Below are 22,992 nucleotides of genomic sequence, written 5' to 3'. Positions count from 1 at the left end.
TAATAGAGCACCTACACCTCTCTCAGTTTTGTGAGGATCAAAGTAGTGCACAGAGGGGTTTACGATTGTCCCTAGTATGACAGATGTTTACTGCATGCAAGCTGTTATGGTAAGAGGTACTTTGTGATGTTTGTTCCATGAATAAGTACAGACAGATCAGTCTCCAATAACAACCTCCCTCTTGACCTCCAGACCCAAAGCCTGCTTGATAGTTCCACTAGAAACGAACATTTCATCTTTTCCCCAAAATCAGTTCCCCTCACCATCTAGTCAGAGGTATCATCATTGTCCCTGTCAGAGACAAGTAACCAGAGCCATTTTTTTGCATCCATATCCGGGCACTGACACTCAATCATACCTCACAAAGCCTCTTGAATCCACTGTCTTCTGTCTCCACTGCCTCTACTCTCATCACCTGTTCTTGGACGCCTGCATTAACTTCTCGCCAGTCTTCCTGCCTTGGTCTCTCTCCTTCCCAACCCCATTACAGGAGCTCCAAGTCAGTCTTGCCTAAGCACTGTTAGAAGTATTCAAAACAATTCCTATAAAGCAGTTCCAAAGGCATTTTTTAAAGCAGTGGCAACACTGATGGAATCGTTCATGGCTTCCCAGGGGACTACGTGGGAAAAGGCCACACACATGCGCCCTGATGCTTATGAAATTGCCCACGATCAGTTGTGATACTTTAGAGGCACATCCACACTCAGGCAGCTTCTACTGAGGCTGGATGCTGAGGTGTTGACCGCTCAGTCTACTGGGTGGCACTTAAACCTCAGGTTGGATGAAACTATTAGTCAAAAAGCACTGGTTTTGTTTAGGTCTTTCTCTCTACGTATTTGCTGTGGTTTCATCATCAAGCAAAATCATTTTTTAATTTCTTCATTATCGGCTAGGGATTTGGGGACCTAGTATTATTTTGTAATTCATCTAGTTCAAAATAAAGGTTTCCAAAGAAGCAAGTTCACTTGAAAATAGTGATGACACTGTTGAAAATGAACATGTTCTATTTCTCAAATTTGAAGGTCCAAAGAGTCTTGTTCAAGGACCACTGGTTGGTCCCTCAGGTAAAAGCAATTCCTCTATTTAACCACGAGATGGCACTTGAGCTGTGGCACGCTGAGCCAGCTGGCTCAAGGTCAGGACCACCCCTGAAAGAGAGGAGACAGCTGGAATGTGGAAGAGGTGTGCCACCACTTCCTTAACCAGCCATCAAGGCATGTCACTTCAGGACCGATTCTTATTAAAGGCAAGAACAAAATACTTGACTATCACCACAGCGATAGCAGAAAATAAAACCAAACCCGTGACTTGAAAAATAATTTCACACAAGTTTCCCGTCTCACTCTCTAGCTCCATCCCTCCTCCCCCTGACAATGACAACTTCTGCAGGTTAACTTCCCCAAATCCCTCTAGCTTAGTGCCTGTTCCCACCTGCAGGCTCATCACTAACATCCTCGCCTTCCCTCTGAGCTCGATTCTCCCAGGCACAATCCCGTAATAGTCAGAGGCTGTTCATTCATTCACCTGGCTCCTCCTAACTCATCAGAGATAAGGCTCCTTCATACTAAGCCTCAGTTTCCTGCCAGCAGAACATCGGGTTAACATGAGGCTGCTGTTCTTTCTTCTTCTACCAGTTTCATGAGCCAATTCTGAACTTTGGGGACAGACACTAGACACCTCTATGGATGTCAAAAAATGTCTTCTCTAGATTTCTTAGGCGAGCAAATCCTAAGTCTGGACAGGTTTCCTTGACCTCACCTTCCTCAGGAAAAGAGTTTTAAACACAAAACTATAGTTGGCAGACCTTTCCTTTTCTGTTGGGAAGCAGAGAGTTCTCGCTGGAGTAGCTGAGTAAGCATCACCCACATATTTTGAATAGTTCTACACTCAGGGGCTACTCTGATACACCTCCTAGAGGCAGGCCATATGCATCGCTTCTAAAATCTGTCCAACATCTGGGTTTAGCCATGTCATTATACCAGGACAATTTTTAAATTTTTATCTTTATTGTTGAAAGTATTATAGATGTCCCCCTCCCCGCATTGTTCCCCTTCACCCCCCACCCTTCCTTCCCTCTGAGATTCCTCAGTCTGTTCCATGCTTCCATGTCTCTGGATCTGTTTTGTTCGCCAGGTTATTTTGTTCATTAGATTCCACATGTGAGTGAGAGCATGTGATCGTTGTCTTTCTCTGACTGGCTTATTTTGCTTAGCATAATACTCTCCAGGTCCATCCATGCTGTCTCAAAGGGTAAGAGGTGCTTCTTCTTTACAGCTGCATATTATTCCATGGTGTAAATACACCACAGCTTTTCTATCCACTCCTCTACTGATGGGCACTTGGGCTGTTCCCAGATCTCAGCTATTGTAAATAGTGCTGCTAATGCCAGGACATTTTCCAGTACATTCAGCCAAATGTTCTTGGTGGGAAAGGGGGCAGATGCTTGGTGGGAAGGCAATTGCCCTTCCATGAATTCAGTTTAAAGGTTATCAGGACAATATACTATAGTCCCAAGATACAGGAAAGAACCTCCAACTTATTCATGAATCAAACATGTGGACTTCTTTAAACCTTCAGCTTATGCCAGTTTTCCAGAGAAGTCCCTCAGCTTCATTACATACAGAAATACAAAGGGTTGGTTCTATTACTTAAAAACAAGTGAGTATTCTGGGATTACTTTGGTCTGAAATTTCAGATCCCATGGTACTGGCTACAATGGAAAAACAAGGCTAGACCTTGGACTTGGCTTGAACATTAATTTCATTATTTGAACAAATCCATTCCTGAGATTTCAGTCACCTCATCTGCAAATAAGATTTTATTGCATTAACTGGGGGTCCAGCTCGCGAAATCGTGAAAAACCCAGACCCAGCACGCTGCGGGACCCAGCGTCAAGACCCATTGGCACCACGGGACCCATCAATGCACCTCTTGGTGACTGGTCTTTGGTCATTACAGCGTTACGACCACCGGGTTATTATATAGATTGCTTAATGTTCCCTCATGGCTGTATTTTGCACACCTCTCCAGGATTAGTAAACATAAAACAGTATCTAGCCCAGCCGTGGGCAAACTACAGCCCGCAGGCCGGATCCAGCCCGTTTGAAATGAATAAAACTATTGAAAAAAAAGACCGTACCCTTTTATGTAATGATGTTTACTTTGAATTTATATTAGTTCACACAAACACTCCATCCATGCTTTTGTTCCGGCCCTCCGGTCCAGTTTAAGAACCCATTGTGGCCCTCGAGTCAAAAAGTTTGCCCACCCCTGATCTAGCCCGTTGCTTCTACTGCTTATTTACGTTGAATACCTCAGACTTCAATAATGCAAGTAAGGCGAGAACAGTGACTCACTGCACACACAAGACGCAGCCTCCACCACCTTCCCCAGGCACAGGTGGGCTGCACGGCCCAGCAGAGCAGGGCACACTGCACTCCTGATCAAAGACCAGGGAGAGCTGCGGAGTCTCTGAGCAGAAGACATTCCTTACGTCCAACAAGTTTAATCTCAATTGACAGTACTTGATTCTGGAATCTCAGGATTCCTCTTTACTTTTAAAAATTGAGGATCCCAAAACGTTTTTATATGGGTCATACCTGTTGATATTTACTGTAGTAGGAATTAAAAATGAGAATGTTTTTAGATATTTGCCTACAAATTCATTTTAAAATAAATACTTCACTAGAGCAGGGGTAGGCAAAGTTTTTCTGTAAGGGTCAAGCAAGTAAATATTTTAGGCTTTGCAGGCCATATGGTCTCTGTTACAACTTCGCAATTCTGCTGTTGTTGTGTGAAAGCAGTCAGACAATAAGTAACAAATGAGCGTGGTTGTGTTCCAATAATATTTTATTTACAAAAACAGGCATGGGCCAGTTTGCTAGAAAACAAACCTTTAAAGGAATAAACAGATCTGCAAGTAAATTAACTATCTGCTAGAATAAAGCCCAATACAAAGATAACAAAGCCAGCAATATAACATTCATAATGTGTGTCATCTTTCTTAGTACTAAATCAAAGAACTTGGAAAATGACCAGGGTCCAGGAGAAAAATCAGTCAATAGAAATAGACCCAGAAATGACAGATAATGGTATAAGCAGATAAGTACATTAAAACACTTATTATAAACATGCTCTATATGTTCAAGGATGTAAAAGAAAATATAAATATAAAGAGAAATTATATAAAAAAGAAAATGGAACTGCTAAAGACAAAAATATAATATCTGACATGAAAATTTCACTACAAAGGAATAACAACAAATTAGACATTGCAGAAAAAAGCAATCAGGAAACTCGAAAAACTGCAACATGATTTATATAATATGAAGAATGGAGGAGAAAAAGAATAAGAATTTTTAAAAAGAATAAAATCTTAATGACCTGTGGAATATCAAGCAGTCTAAAATACATGTCTACCCCAACAATATGATACATATAAAAACCCACATTAACTAAAACATACAGAGAGGTTAAAAATAAAAGTATGGAAAAAGATACATCATGCAAACTCTAATCATAAGATTATTAGAGTAGCAATATTAATATCAGACAAAATAGACTCAGGCCAAAGAATGTTGCCAGGTATAAAGGACATTTCATAATGACAAAAGTAACAATTCAATAAGAAAACATAATAACCCTAAATGTGACAATAATTTCTAAACTCTTCTGTTTAGAAGCAAAAAAAAAAAAAAAAAAAAGGAAGAACTGAAGAGACATATGCAAATTCACAATTACAGTTGGTTATTTCACCATACCTATCTCAGCAACTTACAGAACAAGTGGAGAGGAAAAAAAGCATTTAAAGATGTAGAAAACTTGAATTCTACCAACCAATGTGACCTAATTGGTATTTATAGAACATTATAGCTTGCAAAATACACATTTTCAAGTGAACAAGAAACATTCACCAAAACAGACCATATGCTGGGTCATAAACCAAATTTCAATAAATTTAAAAGGGCTGAAATCATCCAGAGTATGTTCTCAAACCACAATGGAATTAAATTAGTAATCAATAACAAAAAAAAATTAAAACAGTGCTGTGAGTAGAAATATATTGCAAGCCACACATGTAATTTTAAATGTTCTACTAGCCACATTTTTTAAGGTAAAAAGAAACAGGTGGACTTAATTTTAATAATATATTTTATTTAAGCCACTGTTATCAAAAATATTCTCATTTCAACATGTAAGCAATATTTTAAAATGAGATTTTTTTTTCATACTGTCTTCCTAATCGGTTACTTCCAGCACAGCAATGCGAACCAGCCATGTGTCATGTGCTCCAGTCACATGGCTAGTGGCTAGCAAATGGGACCACATAAATCAACATGGCAAGTTAACAAATATGCTATAGCTGATGATGTTAATACCCATATATGTTGTACTTTTTTCCCCAAAGGAAAAACATCTTGCCTTCAGGAAGACTTTTGAAATGTTTAGACCTACCTAAAAAGAAATATGACGTTAATCATTGAGGTTGCTGATTCGTCTGCAAATTTTCGCCACTGTTCTCTAATTGGTCTACTACGCATTCCATGAATACCCATTGGCTACTTTAAGGTTCTCCTGTTCTTAGGTGTTATCAGGTGATTTTTCCTGCACAGACTCCACAGCCTATTGGTGGTTTATCCACATCACACGTATTTTGGAGTTCATGGGGATGAATAGCTTGTCATCTAGTTATGTTGTAAATGTTGTCCAGGGGTTTTTGGTTGCTATATTCCAGCCATGACCATCATCCAAGAATTTAGTTTGTAAAACATATGCACATATTACTGATAAAAATAAACTTTTTTTGAGAGAGAATATTGTTGAATGTTCCTTCTTGTTTTTATCTTTGGCTGAAAATGTGGAATAAAGGGGACCCAAAGAAATAGTGTAGGATGGCAGGGAAGATAAGGAACAAGGAAACACTTCCAAGGAATGCCCTGAGCACAAGAGGCTGGGAAGACAGATGAAAGGTTGAATCCAAACCCAAAGACTGCCCACAGGGGAATCAACCAGATGAAACAGCTTTGAATAGTGAACTAGCACACATTCCCTGAAGATTCCCCAACTAAAAATAGAAAGAGTCCCCTTACCATGGTATAAAGGAGCCGTTAATGGAATTAAAAGTGGTTCAGACAACAGCTTCACTCCTTATTCAACCCCTAAGAAAAATACAGGCTTGAGTATGATTTTGGAAAACAATGATTATTGGGCCAGCTGCAAAGCCACCCTCGTTCCCTGCTTTGTGGTACTGGAGTTGTGACCTACAAACATGTCTCATTTGCCAGTGGACACAGTATTAGGGTGCACTGGAGGGGCACTGCAGGTGGAAAGGGGCCTCCATCTCCTGGTTCCAGAGCTTTTTCCTCGTGGTCCTACTGCGCCTCTGTCAGCATGTGCCTGTCTTGCCAGCAACGTGAAAGCCAGTGGTGCACATTCTCCAGCTGTGCAGGCCCCAGAGGCAGCTTTCCCAAGGGCACTGGAGCCCAGCCAATGACTTCCTACCGTTTCCCTGACGCCCTGCCTGCCACCTCACGGTGGCACCTCAGCACACTGCATCCAGTGGGCCACACATCCCCTTCAATGAGACCCGAACCTCAGCCTTGTGGGCAGGGAAAGGGCTCGTCCAAGTCTGTCCCTCCCTTGGGTCCTCTCCCTCAGTCTGCAAGTAACGGCTGCTCCCTGCAGCTGCTAGTCCTGCCTTCTTTAGAGATGTACTGGCCTCTCTTTGAGCTTAATCAATCCCATTACTAGTTAATAATTCTTCATACTGAATTTTCCCTGTTCAAATTCTGGTAGGCTTTCTTTCTCCTGAATAGTCTTGAACCCTAAATGGTACCTTAATCATCTGTAAAGTTTAAAAGAGGGCGTATAACGGTGTGGCTGAGTTGGTTGACACAACGTCCCATACACGGAAAGGTGTGGGTTCGATTCCTGGTCAGGGTGCGTAAGGGAGGCAACCAATCGCTATTTCTCTCACATTAATGTTTCTCCCTCTCCCTTCCTCTCTCTCTCACTCTCAAATCAATAAAAGCATATATCTTCAGGTGAATATTTAAAGGAAAAAAAAAAAGAGGATGTGTATTTTCTAAATCAAATCACTAAGAAAATTAAAGCCATGAAATTACAGTCCTTTTAGGAAATAAGAGACGTCAGTGAGAAAGCATAAAACATGATCACAGAAGACCAAAGTCAGTAATTAACAAAAGCAAATGGATTAGACTCCCCTAATATAACACAAAGACTCTCCAAATGTGCTGAAATATAAAAAGACATGCTGTTTAAGAGACAACTAAAAAGTATATCAAAGTTAAAAATAAAAGAATAAAAATTAATTTATCAAGCAAATATAAACAAAAAGGACAGAAATATTCTAATATCCAGGAAGTAAAACTCAAAGCAAAAAAACTAATAGGACAAAAAGAATAACTTTACAGACTAGCAAGTCTTCCTTACAAATTGTACTTAACAGACACAAGTATCTGTATTAAATAATAGTATCAAACCACACAAAGCAAAAGCTAAAACAAGATAAAATTGAGAGAATAACTATAGTAGAAGACTTTAAGCTAACATTACTAGTCTATGATAGTTTATAACCAAAAACAAAATTGGAATAATGTAATTAAAGTGGCTGAATGCAGTGAAACACATGCTCACCTGTCCCACACAATGGATTAAACCTTTGTTTAAAACACCCACTGAATATTTTTTTTTAATGCTAGGCCCCAAAACCTCAATAAATTCTAAAAGGCAAAAAGTATGTAAGCCATATTTCCTTTCCACAAGGAAAAAAACCCTACAAGTAGCAAAAATTGAAAAATAAAGAAAAAACCAACCACACAGAAATTTTTAAATATTCTTAATAAGCCAAAACTTTAAAACAATAATAAACTACTTATAAAACACATCAACATAGCTGGGATGTGAACATATTTAAAATTAGGGGAAAATAAAAGCCTTCAATGTATTAATTTGTATACAAACGAGAAAAAAAATTATCAGACTCAAAAGTTATAGGGAAGACATCTAGAGAAAACAAAAATAATAAACATAAAATGAGAAATTAATAGAAAATCACAATTGGAAAAATCCAAAATGGTTGTTTTGAAGGGAAAAAAGATACCATTAGCAAGAAAAAAATAAGTGGTAGAACTAAGGTAAATTTTTTATAACCTAGTCCTAGAAGGAGCAAATTTAATAGAAATTTTTTCTTTCTATTAAAATTCTATGCTAATAAATGCATTGCATTTCAAAAAAAATAAATTTGCTAGAAAAGTATAAATTACCTAATTTAGTAAATAATAAACACAAAAGGAAAATGCAGTTGGAAACAAAATTTTAAAGTTACTTAAATTTAAAAATAGATGACATATTAATAGTCACAAAAGAAACTGATAGTTATCAAGAAATTCTTTCCAGAAAGGGCTCTGAACTCTAGTTTTATAAGCACAGTCCTTCAATATTTCATGGAACAAATCACTCCTGTGCTATAATATAACTGCTTAATGCATAGAAAAATATATACAGTTATCCTATCCGCTTTATAGAGCTAGCAAAATCCCTATGTCAAAACTTGGACAATAGCCAAACTCACTCATGTAAAAATGCTATTTTCCTAAGTAAAATATTAGCAAATCAAATTCTATAGAACCATTAAGGCAGTCATATTTTAGGAAAACTGCATTCCAGAGGACACCACGTATTTTGAAAGTAATTTTCCCAGAAAAATAAAGGTAAAAGCAGGGGTGCACAGTTGCAACAGCAAGTCCACAATCACTGCGGTGTATTTTTCTTTGAGATTGCTTTTTCTTATTTCACCATTATTTTACTATTTCAAAAAGGACTCTTGCTCATCGTGGTAGTGCCTTTAAGATCTTGATCACATTTAATTTCTGTCCCAAAGTTACTGAGACTTGAACATCCTTTTCAACACTAGTTTTAACACTACCACTTAATGCATGCCTGTGAGAGAACAGATAAATGTGACTCTCGCTCTCAGAATGGTGCTGGTAAAGAACCTGGCGCTTTACAGGATACTAACAAAGAGTGATGGCATGTTTACTTACTAGCCAAAGCTGTATCTATGTGGCAAAAGCATGAACAGTTTACAAATGTACTGAGATGCCAGTTCTGAAATTATGCAATGCAATTCTTGGCCACTTTTTAAGCTATAAGTAGTAAAACCTCAATAAAGCAGATTAATTTGGGCAAGGGGGTGTAACTGTTAAAGCCAAAAGTCAATTATATAATAAAGTAGGTTTTCCAAATGGGTGTTAAAAAATTGACAAATTAATTTCCCTGTATTTTGTGGGGGTTTTTGTTAATCCTCACACGAGGATATTTTTTCCATTGACTGTTTTTTTGGGGTTTTTTTAGAGAGAGTAGGAGGGAGGGAAAGGGGGGGAGAGGAGAGAGAGAGAGAGAGAGAGAGAGAGAGAGAGAGAGAGAGAGAGAGAGAGAAACATCAATATGAGAGAAACACATCTATTGGTTGCCTCCAAGCATAAGCCCTGACCAGGCCTGGGGATTGAACCTACAGCCTAAGTATGTGCCCTTGACCAGGAATCGAACCTACGATCCTTTGGTGCGTGGGCCATGCTCCAACCGGTTACTTAGCACCACCGATCAGGGCCAGTCTACCTGCTTTTACTTCTGAAGATACGTTTTGTGATTAAAATTAAGTTTGTGTGAAAAGTTTAATTTCACAGAAACGTTTTCTATATGTACTACTGTAATCTTAAGTTTACGGTACACTGCATTCACCAGTCACCACAAGTAAAGAAATGCATGTGGCTGGGGCACGGCTCAGCACCCAGAACACCTGCCCCCATATGAAAACTGCTGCAGAAAGTCACACCACGTGACAACAGAACCAGTTTCCTGCTGGATGCGGTGTGATCACATGCTAATCATTTGCTGAACGTTGTTTACAAGCAGTGATTCTTGGATTTAAATATGTAGACTATAGTTGTAGGTATGTGATATTTATTTATGTCGGTGAAATTACTACAGTATTTTTTCCAACATATGGCCTATCCACTAAAATTTGTTAAAAATAACAGGAATTAATAACAACAAAATAACCCACTAATTTAATTATATGCAAATCTTGGTTAAAAGCATTTTAAAATTAACAGGGTGTTAATCTTCACATATGACATCTGGACTGGAAATTTTGTCTGTTGAATCCAAAGTCCATTAAATCAAGGGTTTACTGTATATGTATTACTTCAAATGTTGAAATCAAAGTGAGTCTTCACTACTATTATTAGATCAACAATTTTAAATCGGTATAATTCAAGTCTACATAAGATGCAGGTAAACTGTAAATCTTTTATTTTTAATTATTCTACCTGATTCTAGGAGTTCAAAGCTGGTTTAATGTTGTTAAATCTGTTAAAATGTCCTCAACAATGCTCTTCCTCCGGGAGCACGCCCGCCTTTCTTCCCCCCCCCCCCCACCCCCCGTCCTGCATCTCCTACACTCGAAGGGTCCCCACGAGACTTGCAACCAGGGGAGAAACAGGCAGTGGCAGCTCGTCCTGGGCTAACCCCCTAACCCTGCCTCCAAGGCCGCCCTTTTCTTGGACTTGTCAACGAGCTAAAGCCGCCCGGTCTTGGCTCATTTCTTTCCTCTGACATTTCTGGAGAGCGGCGGCAGCCCACCTGGGCTCTCTCCTCTTGCTTCTTCTCTCCCAAGCCCTTCCTTGTTTCCCTATCCCCAGCTTTAATAAATGTACGTATTCTCATTTTCAAAAATGTCATCAACAAATCAAATTTAATAATTATATAATTATGTTAATAGGTACCCAAAAAGCATATTTGACCAAATTCCTGAGCCATACCTAATTTAAATTCTTTAAAAACTAAAAATAGAGGGAAATTTCCTTTCTAGATGAAGAATATCTGACTAAAAACAGCAAACCTAAAGATAAAACACTGCTATGGATGTTCCCATTAAAGTCAGAAAACAAAACAAATACCATTATAGTCATTATTTTATGTTGTTCTAAACAATTCGACCAACAAAACATGCAATACAAACTAAATAAGATTATTAGAAGAACATCATCAGTCATAGCTATGAAAGTAATTCCTAGAAAACCCAGGCAAAATTACTGGGGAAAGGACTAGAATTAAGTAGATACCAAGGAAATATAAATTTATGACTTGGCCAGAACTATTGCTGTTCAGATCTTTCCATGCCTCCCTCAGGACTGCTTGTATCCTAGCCTGAGTCGCTCCTGTGTGTCTGGACTACTACTGCACCAGGCTCCTGAACTAACTGGATTCCTTATTTTCAACCTGGGGAGAGATCACACAGTAGGGCCACAGGATATTCCAAAAACAAATCTGACCATGTCATTCCTTTTCTTAGAAGGAAAGTTTCCCATCATAGTTAGAATAAGACCCAAATTCCTTCCTACGGCCTTATAAATATGGCCCTATACACCAGGCCTTTTACAAATGCCATCTGGACAGTGGCCACACTGACTTTCTGTTCCTCAAACACACCTTTGTGCTCGCTCTTCACTTTGTTGGCCTTGAGCTCTACTTGAATCTCACGGGATGGCTCCTTCTAAGATGTAGTCATGTCCTACCTTAACTGTTCTTCCCTAGAGCTCTTCGATCATCCCACCCAGAGCAGACACCAATCGCTATTTCTCATCACTCTGTTAATTCCCTCTATGGAATCTAAAGTTCATGATCTGATACTTTCCCCTGAATATTTATTATCTCCCCCACAATGCCGCCTCCATAACAGCAAGAACTGTGTCTTAATAACTGTTCAACACTTTAAAGTTCCTGGTACGTAAGAGTCACTCAGTAAACATTTAAATTTTAGTTGTCTGTCATTGTCAAATAAGCTGTAAGTGCCACAAAACAGGAAGTATGCCTATTTTATTAATTGTTCTATTCCCCAGGACTCTGACAATAAATATCTCATGAATGAACGTATCCCTCCCTCCCTTTTAAGTCCCTAATATTCTAAGATTAGGCAAATTTTTTTGGTGAGTTCAACACATTTCTGACCTATACTGAAACTTACAGCCAGCTACTGTCCTAAATGATTTCCTATGCATTATTATAAAGTTAAATCTTCTCACTTCTACCCATCCAGTGCCCAAATTCTACATTTGTCTGACTGACTTAAGATAAACACAGAGCTTTAATAATTAAAGTTTACTAGCCTTGTTGAAATTAATCTTTAAAATGCCTTTGTCAAAAAATATGTACAAGAAAATAACAGGTCAAGAAATCTTTTGAGCCCTAATCCATAAACTACACATGTAAGTAGCTGGGCAGAGAAGACATCAAGCCTAAAATTATATTGAGAAAAAAGAAGAGGTATTAAAAAGTTAATCTATCTTGTCAGTGTACAGACAAATGACCATTCTATGGTAAAACAGTAAAAACAAAGCCACAAAAGGATTGCCTATTCAGGATTTAAGTTAAGATGCTAGTTCACCATTTGATTATCCCAGAGTTACTCATTAAATATGATACAGAGCACATATTTGCTGGTTTGTGGGCACTTTTAAGTATCCAGTTACTACAAACAAAAGGCTACATTCTCAATTTTTTAGGTTTTGTTTTTATTCAAGAGTATACTCATAGGCAGCACTTAAAAATCAGGCTTTTAAAATAAAGGCCAAAACTGAAAAAAAAAATTTTTCAAATGTGACACTGATAAAAGAATGATTGTCATAATTTAAACCCTAAAATGTCCTGTGGAGTGAAAGGCTTTATACACAGAATGTGTTAGATCAATATCATTTAAAATAAACAATCAAAAGACCACAGATTATGGGCAAATTTGTCAATGAAGATAAACATCAGTTTCAGCCTCCCAGAGTACGAAAACCAGCCATTAGTTCATCTTGTGACAGAATACACACTGTGCTTCACATTTTGGACTTTAAAGATTCTTTCTCCAGCAACAAATCAGCATATCTTTGCTGAAGCTCCTTTTCTCTTTCCTGTTGTCGCTGTACATCTTCTTTTAGACACTTGAAGAGACAGATATTAAATAATTATTTCATACGTAAGTAATGAAAATTAAAAAGATCTATGGTACTTTATCATCCTACAAACAGCTGAGTTCAGTCCTGATTCTTAAGAGGCAAGCATTGCCCAAAGAGAAACAAAAATAGGGGCTACTTTAGCTATAACACAACTACTGCTAATACACAAATAAGGCCATTCTTTGATTAGTCATATGTCTACCATCATTTTGTAAAGTCTCTGCTTCTATCTCAAATAAACAAGCCATTACTATCCTATTGATACCCACGAATGCACTTTATCTTGGCAGGGGCTATCATGTACACTGAGGAAATCAAGTTAAATGTGACCAAAGCAACTTGATGCTTTGGAATGAGTATCTATATTCCCAGCACCCAAAATTACCAATCAAAAACACATCAGTTTAATGTACCTTGGAGAGCTATATGGGATACAATTCAGTTTCAGGGGAAAAATCTCAAGGTTACTTATTCCATTTCATAACGTATCTTTACACAAAACAGAAAATTAGTGAAGGAAAAGCCTCTTTATCTTCCACTGGCCTGCTCTATCCAACCAACCCCTGGCAATTCTAGGTCAGACAGTTTAGGCTCTCACTGGAAAAAGCGAGACAGTATCAGCTCCCTGCACAGGAAAGAAATAAAAATAGGAAAGCCCTGGGCAATTCTCTGTGGCTCTTTCCGAGCAAAGCTGCAGGCAATGATGTTACCTCTAGCCTCCGGGGAATCGCAGAATCTTCATGTTTCTTGAGTTCTTCAAAAGTGCGTAACTCTAAGTAAGCCTGCTCAATTTGGTCCCATAAGTCATTCAACTGTTTCATGAGCCCCATAGCACGAGACTGGTAACCCCCAAGCAAAATTTTCATCTTCTTTTCCATCTTTGCAGCTCTCTTAGCTTCTGTCGTCATGTGACCCCTGTTTATCTGAGGGGAGATCACATCAGCACACATGAGAAAAGCAGGCTAAATAACAGGACTACAGAGGCAGTACTGGTTAAAAGCAGCAGCACACTACAGTTCCTTATACTTCAGCTATCATTAACACAAAATTAGGCTTAAGAAGGATCTGTCTTGCACCTGAAGGATTTTACAGATTAGTCCCAAGTAACATATTTATAATAATTTCACCCATGATTCAATGGCAAAGCAGGCTTGAATTTCATAGTATGGAAATTCTATGAAAATTACTGGAAAATCGCAGTAATCTCTACTTCTGAAAATAACTTCTGCTATCATTAATCTGCATTGATTTTAGAACTGGCAGTGACTCATCTTCACCACCTATAGCTCAAAAATGTACTTCTACATTACACATGTACATTTTTAATAGCTGTGATCAGAACATAACTCCTCAAACTATAAAATTTTTTAATAATGTCAAAACCCTAAATTTGGCATATAACCCATTAAGGAAAAAGAATATCACATTTGTCAACACAATTTTCTAATTTTTGAGAAGTGAAAGAACACCATGAAATTAAGAAAAAATGATAGTTTTCTATTAAATATGTATATTGAGCACAGGTGAGATGCCTCCTCAGACCATTCTAAAATTAAAGGGAAAGAATTAAAAATGTATAAACTCACAAAAGAACAGGAGAAGGACAATTAGCAGAATAAAGATTTGAACAAAATTCTAAAGCTACTGCTGGCAAGTGCAGTAGCGGTGGTGGGAGCCTCTCCCACCTCCACAGCAGAATGGCAGCAAGGAGCGAAGGGTCCCAGACTGCAGGAGGGTGCAGGCAGGACTGAGGGACACACACACACCGCCACAGTACATGAAATTTCGAGCACCGCGCCTCTAGTCTGGTATAACAGCATAATACTTATGCTCAGAAAGTGTTTATCTAGTCATGAAGGCACACTGAGTATGATTGGAACCTTATATCTGGGAATTACCACCTCACACACAGTTGAGTCATTTATTATTCCCAAACTACCAAAGATTTTAAAACTGCAAAGTTGCTAGCTTCCATTTAATATCAACAATTATATTTAATTTAGTCCGAGCTTTATGAAAGTCTTTTGGCTCAAATATTATGCTAAAGCCCTAGTCAGTTTGGCTCAGTGGACAGAGCATTGGCCTGTGGACTGAAGGGTCCCAGGTTCGATTCTGGTTAAGGGCACATGCTGGGTTGCTGGCTCCATCCCCAGTGTGGGGCATGCAGGAGGCATATGATCAATGATTCTCTCTCATCATTGAGGTTTCTATCTCTCTCTCCCTCTCCCTTCCTCTCTGAAATCAATAAAAATCTATAATAATAAAAGCATAATATGCTAATTTGACTGGATGACCTTCCAGGGCTGCAAGGGAAGCCTGGGTCCCAGGGTGCCTGCCGGCGGCCTGAGAGAAGCCTGGGTCCAGGGTGCCAGAGGGAAGCCGGTGCCAGCAGCTGGGAGAAGGAAGGCCTACTCTTGCACAAATTTCATGCATTGGGCCTCGTGTGTGTGTGTGTGTGTGTGTGTGTGTGTGTGTGTGTAAAAAGAAAACTCTCAACTATTAACATACCAAATATTTCTTCTCTTTAAACGCTCTTAAAAAATATTGTGCTAAAGATTCCAAGGAAATATGAAAATTATACTAAAAATATTTAAGTATGGGGAAAAATTAATTTAATTTAGGCAACTATATCAAGTTAGTAACTAAAAATATCTTAAAAGTGGAATACTGCTTTTTTAAAAATATATTTTTATTGATTTCAGAGAGGAAGGGAGATGGAGAGAGATAGAAACATCCATGTTGAGAGAGAATCATTGATTGGCTGCCTCCTGCATGCCCTCTACTGGGGATTGAGCCTGCAACCCTGGTCTGTGCCCTTGACTGGAATCAAACCTGGGACCCTTCAGCCTCCAGGCTGATACTCTATCCACTGAGCCAAACCAGCTATGGCTATAATACTGCTTTTAATATTCAATTTTAGTTAGTTATCTTACATCTGCCATCTGATCATTAAAATGTGAAGGAATAAAGAGATTCAGAAGTACAAATTGGAAGTTACAAAACAGTGAGGCGGATGTAAAGTACAGCATGGGGAATATAGTCAATAATACATATACTGAATCTCAACTATGTATGGTGCCAGGTGGGTACTGGAAATATTGGGGGGAACACTTTGTAAGTAAAGTATATGGTGACTAACCACTATGCTGTACAACTGAAACTAGTACAAAATATTGATAGTAACGTGTAATTGAAAAAAATTGTTAAAGAAGACATCTATATATTTTATAATATGCTCAACCTATGACTATTCAATGCACTTTAGGAGGAAAACTTAACCTAAAACATGAGCCTTTTTCTAGCCAATGCATACATGGGACAGACTACCTTCAATCAGTCCCAACTCCCCTGCCCTCAACATAACAGTAGTGTTCAACAGATTATAAAACCTTTTTGTTTAAAAAGAAAGACTCAGGAAGAACCAGACGCTGATGTAATCAGATTCACATTTCTAAGCCCTTAAACAATCCTTGCTTAAGGAGCTTGCACTGCATCTTATGGCTAATTTACCAAAAGTTCTCCCAAAAAATGATTTAGGTCACTGCATTGATAGCAGATTTACCAAAAGTTCTCAAAAAATGTTTTTAAATCATTTTATGCACTTGGAGATACACTTCAAAATCTTCTTCAAACATCTAACAAACCTGGTATGGAGCTAGGATTAAATACATTGCTCACCTGTCACCAGACCAGCCTCCCAAATATAGTTACAATGGAAGGAAGTTTATGCTTTAAATATGTATCACATCTAAATTTCTAACAATCTTAAATAAAATAAAGTTCATTATAACATTACAAATTTAAAGTAGGACACTTGATATAATTAAAGCTGATTATATCCATTAATAAAAGAGTGAAATTCAATTTTCAAAAAGGAGATAACATCTATCTATAATAATTAAAGTGTAATATGCAAATCGACCAAACGACCGAACAGCAGAACGACTGTCTGGAAGACCTCGCTATGACACACACTGGCGCCAGGCCAGCCAAGGCAGGTGCGATGCGATTGGTCAGGGGGCCAACATCGCCCCACAATCACCCCCAAAGAGGGAGGTCCAGGCCACCCTCTATGGGGCAATCGAGGGGGGGTGGGGTGTGGGGGCTCTACGATTGATTATCCCAAAGAGGGAGGCCCAAACCACCCAGCCGGTGGCGCTGTGGCGGGTGGGTGGGTCCTCCCTCTGCACAGCGATTGATCGTGGAGTCCCGGCCAGGTAGCCTGGGCCTCCCACTTTAAGGCGATTGATATTTTCATATACATTTTACTAATTTTCTTTCATCTCTGACACTTATATTATAGAGAAAGGGAAAATAGCAATATTAAAATATTTCCTCTAACTCCCTAATGTGCACAAATTTGTGCACCGGGCCACTAATATCCTATCTAATAAAAGAGAAACATGGTAATTGGCATACGACCGCTACCCTTCCCATTGGCTAATCAGGGCGACATGCAAATTAACTGCCAGCCAAGATGGCGGCCGGCAGCCAGGCAGCTTGAAACTAACATGAGGCTTGCTTGCTTCAGTGACAGAGGACTGCAACGTTCCCTGCCTGCTGCTGCCAGCCTCTGAGCCTGCAGTTTGAAACATTGTAACAAATATAGAAGCTAAACAAACCCCAGAAACCAGCTTTCAGCAGCCGGGATCTCAGAGCTGGAGTTGATACAGTGTTTCGAGATTATAGAACCCAAACAAACCAGATGCCTACTTTCAGCAGCTGAGGCCTCAGAGCTGGAGCCAAGCCTCAGAGCTAAAGCTGGCCCAGAATAAAAAGAAAAAAGAAAAAAAGGAGCGGTTGGGAGCGTCAGTCACCCGCCAGCCTGAAAACAGCCCTCAGCCCCTCACCCAGACTGGCCAGGCACCCCAGTGGGGACCCCCACCCTGAAGGGTGTGTGACCAGCTGCAAACAGCCATCATCCCCTCACCCAGGCTGGCCAGGCACCCCAGTGGGGACCCCCACCCTGATCCAGGACACCCTTCAGGGCAAACCAGCCGACCCCGACCCGTGCACCAGGCCTCATCCTATATAGTAAAAGGGTAATATGCCTCTCAGCACCGTGATCAGCAGAGCCGTGAGGCCTCCCGTGACAGGGGGCAGCGCCCAAACCCCCCTTGCTCTGTTCGTGACAGGGGAAGGCGCCCCAACCTCCTGATCAGCCCTGCTCTGTGCCTGATACGGGGGAGCTCCCCAACCCCCTGATCACCCTGCGGCTCTGTGTGTGACAAGGGGTGGCGCCCCAACCCCCCCCCCCCATGGGCCCTGCTGTGTGTGTCACAGGGTAGAGCCATAACCTCCCCATCGGCCCTGCCCTGAGTGTGAGAGTGGCGGCACCCCAACCCCCTGATCAGCCCTGCTCTGTGGGTAATAGAGGGCGGCACCCCAACCCCCTCATCTGCCCTGCTCTGTGTGTGACAGGGGGCGGTGCCCCAACTCCCCTATCGGCCCTACTCTGTGAGTGACAGGGGGGAGCTCCTCAACCCCCTGAAGGGCCCTGCTCTGTGCATGACAGGGGGGAGCTCCCCAACCCCGATCGACCCTGCTCTGTGCATGACAGGGTAAGGAGCCCCAACCCCCCTGATTGGCCCTGCTCTGTGTGTGACAGGGGGCAGTGCCCCAACCCCGATTGGCCCTGCTTTGCGCGTGACAGGGGGTGGCGCCGCAACCTCCCATTGACCCTGCCTTGAGTGTGACGGGGCGGTGCCCCAACCCCTCAATCGGCCCTACCCTGAGCGTGACTGAGGGTGGCATTGTAACCTCCCGATTCGCCCTGCTCTGTGAATGACAGGGGGCGGTGCCCCAACTCCCCAATCGGCCCTGCTCTGAGCCCGACCAGGGGTGCACCTAGGGATTGGGCCTGCCCTCTGCCACCCGGGAGCAGGCCTAAGCCAGTAGGGTTTTATCTCCCGAGGGGTCCCAGACTGCAAGAGGGCACAGACCAGGCTGAGGACCCCCCCCTCCCCCCCCCCAAGTGCACAAATTTTTGTGCACCGGGCCTCAAGTATATATCTACACTAATAAAAGAGAAAAATGGTAATTGGCGTACGGCGATACCTTTTTCATTGGCTAATCAGGGCTATATGCAAATTAACTGCCAACTAAGATTGGCAGTTAACTGCCAACAAGATGGCGGCTAATTTGCATATGTAGGCACAATGGAGGGAGGCGAAAGGGAAAGCAGGAAGAAGCCCCCTGCCACTGACAGTGATCAGAAACCCAGGGGGGAGCTAAGAGCTGGGGGGCAGGGCAAAGGCGGCCCTTGGGCCGCCTTTGCCCTGCCCCCCGGCCATGATCGGAGAATCAGGCGCCTTTGCCGCCCTGACCAGTGAGAGCAGGAAGTAGGGGTGGAGCCAGCGATGGGAGCTGGGCACGGTCGAAGCTGGCAGTCCCAGGAGCTAGGGGTCCCTTGCCTGGGCCTAAAGCGAAGCCCACGATCGCAGCGCCCCCTGCTGCCACTGCAGGTCCCCGCTGCCCGGGCCGGACGCCTAGGCCAGAGGCGTTAGGCCTGGGCAGGGGCGGAGCCTGCAACCGCGGGGAGCTGGGGGTCCCCTGCCCAGGACTGACACCTCTGTCGGAGGCCTCAGGCCTGGGCAAGGGGCCGATCCGGTGATTGGTGATCGGAGGGTGATGAGGGTCAACTCCTCTGGCCGAGGCATCAGGCCTGGGTGGGGGGCGGAGCCGGGCATTGGGGGGATATGATGGTCCCCTTGCCCAGGCCTGAAGCCTGGGTCAGAGGCATCAGGCTTGGGCGGGGGGTGGAGCAAGCGATCAGAGGGAGATGGGGGTCCCCTGCCCAGGCATGATTCCTGGGCCAGAGGCCTCAGGCCTGGGCGGGGGCCAGAGCCAGTGATCGGGGGGAGATGGGGGTCCCCTGTCCAAGCCTGACACCTCTGGCGGAGGCGTCAGGCCTGGGCAAGGGGCCGATCAGGCGATCGGAGGGTGATGGGGGTCAACGCCTGAGGGCTCCCAGTATGTGAGAGGGGGCAGGCTGGGCTGAGGGACACTCTCCGCCCCCCTTCACACCCAGTGCACGAATTTCGTGCACCGGGCCCCTGGTATATATATATATGCCTAAGCAACTGAACGACTGGTTGCTATGATGCGCACTGACCACCAGGGGGGCAGATGCTCAGTGCAGAAACTGCCCCCTGGTGGTCAGTGCACTCCCACAGCAGGAGTGCTGCTCAGCTGACCGATGGGCACCAGACACCGGGTTCACAGCTGGCAAGCGCAGCTGTGGTGGCGCGAGCCTATCCTGCCTCTGTGGCAACGCTACCAAGCAGCGGTGGTGGTGGCAGCAGCAAGCACAGTGGGGCCGGGATGAGCAGGAGCGGAGCGCTATGTAGCCCGGCCCAGGCCCCTCCCCAGCCGCCTGCTGCTTCGCGCACTACTACATCCTCCAAGGGGTCCCGTCAAGCCCCACCGGGCAGGGGGCGCAGCTCAGGTCCCTGCTGATTGCTCGTTACGGGAAATCAGTCTCCACTGTGGGTGCAGCCATCTTGTGTTACGGAAACCCCGCCTCCGCTGTGGGCATCACCATCTTTGTGATGGTGTGGCAGTCAATTTGCATATTCCCTCTTTATTAGATAGGATACTATTCAGTGAACAAAGTAATATATGATGATCCCAATTTAAACACCTTCCTCCTTTCAGCCACACAGATGCTATGTATAGTAACTTTTTTCCTGTCATATGTAATCTTATAAATATGTACTCACACATAAATAAAAGTACACACTCCCAAGATGTCATTTTGTGATTATGTCTAGATGGTAGGCTCTTTTCTTCATTTTTAAAATTTCTTTTTAAATTTCTCTTTAAAGTACTGGTATTATTTTTAGAAAAGCACCCCAAATGTTATTTTTAAATGCATAGAAAAGAAACTGTCTAAAAAAGACTGGCCAGAGACCAATGGAAAACTGATGGTCCCCAGGAGATGAATCAGTGGAACCATAAGTGTTTCCTTGGGTCATTACAAAAGGAGGCTGTATGGGACTTATAAAAGTGTAATTGTTACTTTCAAACTCACTAAGTTTGTTAAGGTTACTAAGCTTAAGTAATTCCAAAATAAACACATTATCCTTGGGTCTCCAATACTGTCTTCAGTTAAAGTCTGTAACAGTGAGGTTCAGAAACATTAAGAGCATCCCTCACTGAAACTCTTGCTTTGGGGCCCATAATATAACTTTATACCACTGGAAAAGCAGGTTTAAGGATACCCAAAATAAATACAGAGTTAATAGCAGCTCCACTTCCCAGTCCATCATTCAGCAATATGATCTTATAGTAGTAAAGATGTGGTTCAACCATCGAAATGTTTGCAAACAAGAGTCCATGAGTGGCTCTTTTATCTCTATACAGCTTATTTAACATTAAATTTTATCAACAAACCTTCTCTATATTGATGAGATGCAGGTCCAAGTAAGTGATTATTGTCACATCTATCAGAGTTAGCAACTGTCAGATTGTACTCCTGCAAAGCAAGGTAAGCAGTAAGGCAAAACCTTACTAAACACCTTTGCAGGACAGGAATGTACCAACAAAGCAATCAAGTGGCCTAGCACTTGACATTTGCACAAGTTAGGAAATGAAACACAAAGTGTGTGAAACCAACTCAACCCAATCCTGAGGCATAGCAGAAGCAACATAGATGTACCAAGGAGATCTCTGGTCTAGCTCTAGAGTTCTTGCTAGGAACAACCAAGACATCTGCCAGTGCCTTTAGGGGTCACAGTAGACCAGAACTTCAGAAACAGAGCATTCCAAAGTTCTGAGAACTTTTCTCCTGAAGACTTTGCCTCCCTCCCCATCCTCCGCACCCCCCCGCCCCCCCCCCCCCCCGCAACACACACACACACTCACAAAGCAATATAAACATAAGCCTGCTGATACACAACATATAGTCCTCCACCCAGAATTGTCCACCAACTTAATCCTTACCCTAAGTTCTCACTAAAGTATTAAGTGAATATTTTTCCTGTACTGAAACATCTGACTTTATAATAATGGAAGTCACTGAGAAAATGGAATCCATTATGCAGCCAATTTTGCTGAAACATAACCATTCAGTAAAGGCAGGGGTCCTCAAAGAGTTCTACAAATACACTGAGAAGAATTTTAAATGTGTTATCTGTGTTCTTTAAGTTACTTTATTTCCAAGAAGTCAATGTTACATAATATTTCTTGACTAAGTTGACTGTGCCAGTAAAATACAGGGAGAAGTATTACTTCTGGACCTAGTTTCCACCTCTAAGGAAAGCCTTTCCATTTTTATAGCTAACATGACAAAATCTACTTTTCAGCCAAACTTCCTAAACACAGCAGTTTAGATACTATTTCAAATACTATTAAATTTAATAGCAGGCCTAAATTCAGACTTCTCATTTCACTTTTGCACCTACTGGAAATTATTTCACTCAAAATAATTATGTCTTCAGATGATTTCCTATTTCCACTTAAAGTGGAAACAAATTAGAACACTTCAAATTCTATTTGCACTTCCCAAATACAGTAATGACTCATTTATCTGGCATCGTCAGAAAAGGAGGTCCTCCACATGAAGGGTTCCCAGATAACTGAAGTCCACAGGCGCAGAGCGTTCATCTGCCTTGTTGCCTGCTGTACCTCAGGGCCTAGAACAGGGGCTGGCACATAGTAGATGCCCAGTAACATTCACCGAACATGTGATTAAATAAAGTACTAAAGCTCTTATTTTTAACCATTTGGTGAAAACTTTTCTACAATTATAGCCATCCCTCTTTAAAAAAATAAAATAAAAAACATGACACTGAACAGAAATTAAGCTTTTCTTATTTATTTGGGGTTTCTCTATAAACAGCAATCGCTCTACCCTCCTACCATATACCTATAATGCCCTCACAGAAGCTATTAAAATTCATACGGCTTTTTGCCACCATATTTAAGTGGCATCAACATGCCATGCTTTCTAACTTTTCCTTTTCTG

At 41.7% G+C, this 22,992-nt stretch overlaps 1 protein-coding gene across 1 annotated transcript in view; it reads right to left on the bottom strand.

Moving 5' to 3' along the window:
* Positions 1-11,849: 11,849 nt before the first annotated feature.
* The window catches only part of CDC5L (cell division cycle 5 like), a 50,871-nt gene continuing 39,728 nt past the window's right edge, over positions 11,850-22,992 (bottom strand). The window contains exons 15-16 of the mRNA XM_081094365.1: positions 13,736-13,948; positions 11,850-13,010 (exon numbers count right to left, since the gene is read on the bottom strand). Of these exons, the coding sequence (XP_080950491.1) occupies positions 12,906-13,010; positions 13,736-13,948 (318 nt within the window). The 3' untranslated portion in view covers positions 11,850-12,905. The remainder of the gene's footprint in view (positions 13,011-13,735; positions 13,949-22,992) is intronic.

This window comes from Myotis nattereri (genome assembly GCF_964212035.1).
Source record: "Myotis nattereri genome assembly, chromosome: 6".
Lineage (NCBI taxonomy): Eukaryota > Metazoa > Chordata > Mammalia > Chiroptera > Vespertilionidae > Myotis > Myotis nattereri.
This window is presented reverse-complemented; position numbering and strand designations above follow the sequence as displayed.